The sequence below is a fragment of the Cryptomeria japonica genome, chromosome 11 (assembly GCF_030272615.1).
Source record: "Cryptomeria japonica chromosome 11, Sugi_1.0, whole genome shotgun sequence".
NCBI lineage: Eukaryota > Viridiplantae > Streptophyta > Pinopsida > Cupressales > Cupressaceae > Cryptomeria > Cryptomeria japonica.
In genome coordinates this window covers 433278359-433284358 of record NC_081415.1, presented here as the reverse complement: position 1 = coordinate 433284358, position 6000 = coordinate 433278359, and the positions used below count along the sequence as shown (strand labels likewise).

Sequence of the window (6000 nt, the reverse complement as noted above, 5' to 3'; positions counted from 1 at the left end):
GGTTCTCCTTGCATGAGCACATTGATTTCCTCCAAACCGTGGCCCAATAGGTTTCGCACGAACTCCAAAACTAGTTAGTCCCTCCAAACATAAATTAGAGACGTCACATCAAACACTCCAGAAATTGTTTGTTTGTATTGCATACTCTATCTATTTATCGCCTTTTAACACTTTCCTCTGCTTTTCTCCAATTGCTCTCTTCTAGGCAACTGATGAGCTTGTTTCCATGTCATTCAAGATAATGACTACTTGCTTTCTTTTAAGAAATTTTCTTGCACATGACTCTAAAGCTTGTATGTTCTACTTCTGTACAGATCTAAATTTTAATTCACGCTTAGATAATAATTAAATAAAATAAGCATTTGTAATGAAAATATTTAGTTATTCGATGTTACATATTGTCTGACAAAAAGATCGTAGACAATTCTTGGAGAAAGGAAACATCATTGATAATCATTTTTTGTAAATAACACTAAATCAAATAAATAATAAATTTTTAATGCAATTTTTAAAAATAGAACTCGTTCAATGCTTTCATTCACCGACGGCAAAGCCGTTTGACCCACATCATCTCTCGTCGTCAGAATTCTGATGACAACTAACGAAACGTCCGACAAAGGATGTTGTATATCCAATGTTACTTCCATGTCAGACGGTCATCGAGGAGCAATCATAACATCTGACGGAAATTCGTTGATATTTGTGGTGAGGGGTGCAAATATAGCCCCTATCGGATGAGTTCATTACATCGTTGAACGACCGATGCAAATGGCATTGTCGAGAAGCCCGACGACAAATTTTCGACGATAAAGTTGGTCGAAAGTTTGACATTTGGTTGTCTCAAATCTGACAATTAGCCATTGGAAATTAGGCCCAAATGTACTAGTGTTTGCAGAGCAAGCGTAGATTTTCCAATCAACCAAAAACCATCACAAAGCACCCTTGACATGTCTTCCTCACATGAAAAGGACATCGGCAGTGCACCTTTGGACATGGCAGTGATCTCCACTTTATCTTTAAGCACCCGTTTATGTTTAGCAAACACCTTAACAACATCTATATTCGGCCTCGGGCCAAAAAAATTTCAAACCAAAGTTAGCGCCATAAGGTTAATCTTATGCTCGATCACTGGATCTAGAACTTCAATAGAAAATCTACCCTTTTTTGGTTCTAAGATATTACAAACTAGAGGGAGCGAGGACTTTCCACTCGGTTTGACACCGAATAGAGACGTCCACGATTGACCGATGTCTCCAGCACATGATTCTCCCTTCCCTCATCAGGATCAAGAGGCTTGTCGCCACCTTATGGATCCCCATCCATCAAGTCCTTTCCATTCGGCTCAGAGGAATTACGACAGTCCAGAGATTAGTCCTTTCCACCCTCTCCCCGGTTCGCCTGTCTATTGTAGGGTTTCCTGCCCTATCCTAAGTTTAAATTCAAAGTCACTTCCTTCTCCCGCTCTCGCATCGCCGTTGTGCAATTATTTTAATAATAATATATATATTTTATAATATATATATATATATATATATTAGTAAAAATATTAAGATTGGATCTATAATATTAATAATAGTTTAATTTTAAATATAAATTTCATTAAATCATATTTCTAATCTTAAAATTAGTAATAATTATAAAGTGAACTCCAATCCTAATTTTATATCGAATACAAATAAACCAAAAAGGAAAGAAGAAAATTAGTGTTGAGGAAACTATTATAATAGATTATATTTTCACTACAAGTAGATCCTTAGCCTTTAATCATAAGTTTTTGATTAAGGTAAATGGGTTTTACTTGGACCCAAAACCCAAAAGTTTTACAAAAACTAGAGAATAAGCATCAAATAGCATAACCAATAACAAAAGCAAAACCAACTTGGGCCAAGCCCACAAAATAGCCTAAAACACAAAATAGATAGAAAACAGAAGAAATAGAGACCTATTGATAAGAATGAAATAGATTTACATTCTTCTGAATAAATTTCCTGTTAATAGCCTCTGATTCATCCATGATAAATATGGAGTTGCCTTGCTCCTAGTTCTTGCTCCTGGTATGAGTACACGGACCTGTTGCAGTATGGGAATGAGAAATCTAACCACTTGCACCCTGTTCTTTCTTTTTCTACTTGGAATCTGAAGGAGTCACACTGGCAATGGGATCTACCCTGTAGTCCACAATCATATTATTGACCCTCATCAAGCCTTCAGAACTATTATTCATGGCAGCCTTGCTGATCTCTACTAGATTTCTCAAACTTCCTTTAATTTCTTCCAAGCTAACCTCCAGATTTCATGTTCTTCTTTCATGATTTGATTTCATCTTTTTCATGTCCTCACTAACTTTCTGGGTCAATTGGAAGACTTATTCCATATTACTAGGTCCAGGGTTGTCCATAAAAGTATCCACAATGTCCTTTATACCCTCTTTTAACAATTCAATCTCCATGATCATCTTCCAGAGACAATCCAGCTGACTATTGGGCACAAAGGAAATGAATTTATCCAAATCTGGGTCGATGACAACCCTCCCCTGTTTCTCGGGATCAATGTCTATGGGGATGTCAATTTCAATCTCATGTTCACTATCTCTATTGGCCGACTCTTTCCCGATTTGGGGTTATTAGATTTGGGAGAAATAAAGTCAGCGGACTTGGTACCCAAATTTTTTTATATTTGCTAGCGGCCCACCTAGGGTACTTGTTGAACCTAATACTACATGTCCGAGGATTTATATTCCAAATGGTACCCTCACCAATAGGCAGACAATACTCAGGGTCATCAGACAAGTCTTGATCCTAGTAGTCCTTGGCAAGCCCGCTGCTATCTTCCCCTTCCAAATCTATGTTAGAAACCACTTGAACCTCTAGGTTGGAAGAAGAAAATTGGGTGTTCAAAACAGGGGATGGCATGACTTCATGGGCTTTGGCATAATCCATAATAAGATGAATAAGGCCCTCATGGGGGACCGAATTATCCATATTCTCTGCATGTTTCTCAAGACTATGCCTTAAGGAAGATAGCAAATTAAATGTAATGGAAATTTTTCTATCATGCCTGAAGTGATTCAAAATGATAAAGTGGTAGGAAAAAATGCTCACATACCAGCCATCAAGAGTGATGTATCTCATAATAACCTCCACCACATCGAACCAAGGCATTTGAAGATCCTTCCAATTGTAGGCACCATCAGCCATCTTCTGAACCCTATCCCACTCCTTCTTGTCGAAGAAAGTAGAGATAGATTCTTCAACAGATTTTCGTTCTCTATTAAACTTCCTTCCCTCTGTCTACATACTAGTAATTTTAGCGATAAAATCTTCATCAATCCTAAACTCAGCATCATAGACCTTTAGGATACCATTATCCTAGCCTCTCACTAAATCTTCAATAGCACTCAACAAATTCCCCTTCAATCTTTCCTTATACGGCACCAGGCCCCCATTCAAAATCTCATTCCAAACCTAAGTATTCCTTTTCCAGTTCTCAAAAGAGGTAGGTTCCATCATATTCTTTTCGCCCCCATGAAATGTATAAATATGAAAGTGCAAGAAAACACACCCAGAACACACAGCAGCAAACCAGACTAGAAACAAGTGAAGCCTCTAGAATAGCTAGAATTGGGAGGTGTGAAAAACTTCCACCAAACGATATTATCCCAGCGACATTGTGTTATTATGAATTGGTAATGAGTGGCCAATAAATTCAACGTCCTTTCTAGTTAGCTCACACAGGTTTCTCGAGAAACTTTTCATTTCCATCCACCATTTAACCTCCACGTAGTCCACCCCTAGATTTGCAACCTCTAAACATAAGTTTTATTCCATTTAAATTTTATTTTAGGTGATATAGAGAGGGAGTATTAGATAGATAAATGAGAATAATTTTGTATACTTTAAATTCCATAAGGCTTCATATAATAGGAATTATTATAATGATATGAATTTATTTGAATTATGTAAGAGTAATTTAAAAGCATAATTTTTTAAATATATTAGTTTCTTTATCTATGTTTGTTTGTGTAGTTTATCTCATTGTAATTAGATTTTTTTTAAATATATTTTTATTTTATTATATTAATTTTGTTTAAGATTTTTAAAAATTGAATAAAATTTTATCACAATATTTTAACACATATATATAAATTATATATTACTTATATATTTATCAATTATATAGCCTTAATATAATTAAAAATTAATTATTTTAAAATTACTTCATTTTGTTATAAATTATATTTAAAACATACAAAGACATAAATTTGATTGTGTCTATATCATTTACTTTTTTCCCTAATAAAAATGTTTGAATCTAATTTATTAAATTTAATTATTAGAATTTATTTTTTTATTTAAGATTTAAAATTCTTATCATTATTCAAAAAAAAAAAAAAAAATAATATATATATATATATATTAAATTATTCTTAATGTCTATTACGATATTTTTTAAAAATAGATATTTTTAATTTTTTCTCTATATTTCTATCTAAATCATAATTTTCATGTAGACATATTTTTTCTTTTATGTGGTGTTTATTTGAAAATAATATTTTTATAATTAATATTAATAATTTTACATTTAGATGGTTGTTGAATTTAAAGTGAAATGTAAGACTTTTTGTTAACATTACATAACACACTCACACCATTAGATTCCACATTAATAGTAATATTTGAGATATATAATATGTATGTAATAATATTTCTTTTTATCAATATATAGTATATACATTATTTAAAATTTTATATTTTTTTTTATTAATTTTGAAAAGAAATTAATTTGATTTATTTACTTTATTTTTGCTCAAAAATTATTTGGTTACTAAATAGTATTATTAATATTATGTTGATTATACTTATCAATAAATGATACCACTATTGGTATGTTTATTACTAAATATTGACATGAAAATGATTATCAAATTAAAAACTAAATATTATAATCTAAGTTGTATATTTTATATTTAATAAATAATTATTTTATGAACAAATGATAAGATTGAATTATTCATTACTAATAATTTATTGTTTAAGTAAATACGATTATTAAATAGTATCATTACTGCTAAATATAATATTAGAACAATAGATTTTAATGTTACTTTATTTAAGGTATACTTATGATTAGTTATGGATATGTAAATAGTCATAAAATTTAAAATAAAAATTATGATTTGGCAAAATATAATATTTTTTATGTTAGTGTAAGACATTGTTTGTGTAATAATAAAAGATCTGAGCTTATAAAACGTATGAGAAAGGACCACCACTGAATAAAGAAAGCTGGAAAATAAAAGAGCCTTGTAAAACATGCCAATGTCGGCTTGATTATTCAAAAGATGATATGAATGGTGACACCATATACTTCATTTACCCAAAAAAATGAAGCAAAGATAATTTGAAGAAAAGAATTTGTGCATTGACTAGTAACACAGAAGAGTTAGAGGGAAACGCAGTGAATATAAAGATTGCCCAAATCACAGAGGGCAATTGAAGGGCTGTAATTCCGTTTAAAGGAATGGGAAGAGGACGAAGAGAGTAAAAGCAGCTACAGATCCCAAAGCATGTCCAAATCAAACTCTTCTCCAAGCGAATTCCATGGCGGAGAAATTAGTTGAGAAAGGCAATCATTGGGCCATACTGGTTGCAGAGGGGTGTCTTTATTTTCCAAAGGACAGAAAGCCTTAGGGTTTGTTTGAAGAGCAGTGAAATCCTCCCTGGGCTGAGTACAAGAAGAAGAAGAAGATGAGGAAGAGCAGCCTGTGAGTCGCTGCACAACCGCCTTGAAATCTTTAGGCTGCGTATGTATCACTTCAGGAGATCGGAGGTATATAATCACAGGTTTAATCTTTGTACAGTTGTGAGAGTCCTTGGAAACCTTGAGAGGGCTGGGTTTCGAACCTCTGATCCCTGTTTTGCTTTCAGTCCTTGTCTTCTTGGCCTCCTCCATGGGTATTCATACAATTCTCCGTCTCCCTTAATCGATTGAGTCTGTAAG

General features: G+C 32.9%; 1 protein-coding gene across 1 annotated transcript; it reads right to left on the bottom strand.

Annotated features, from left to right (window-relative positions):
* Positions 1-5550: 5550 nt before the first annotated feature.
* Positions 5551-5952, bottom strand: LOC131073597 (nuclear speckle RNA-binding protein B-like). Its single transcript, XM_058010058.2, has one exon. It carries the CDS (start codon positions 5950-5952, stop codon positions 5551-5553), a length of 402 nt encoding a protein of 133 aa, XP_057866041.2.
* Positions 5953-6000: the final 48 nt, after the last annotated feature.

Bases quoted from the DNA above. Each gene is read 5' to 3' on its own strand.
- LOC131073597 (XM_058010058.2), bottom strand. From the start codon at position 5,952: ATGGAGGAGGCCAAGAAGACAAGGACTGAAAGCAAAACAGGGATCAGA.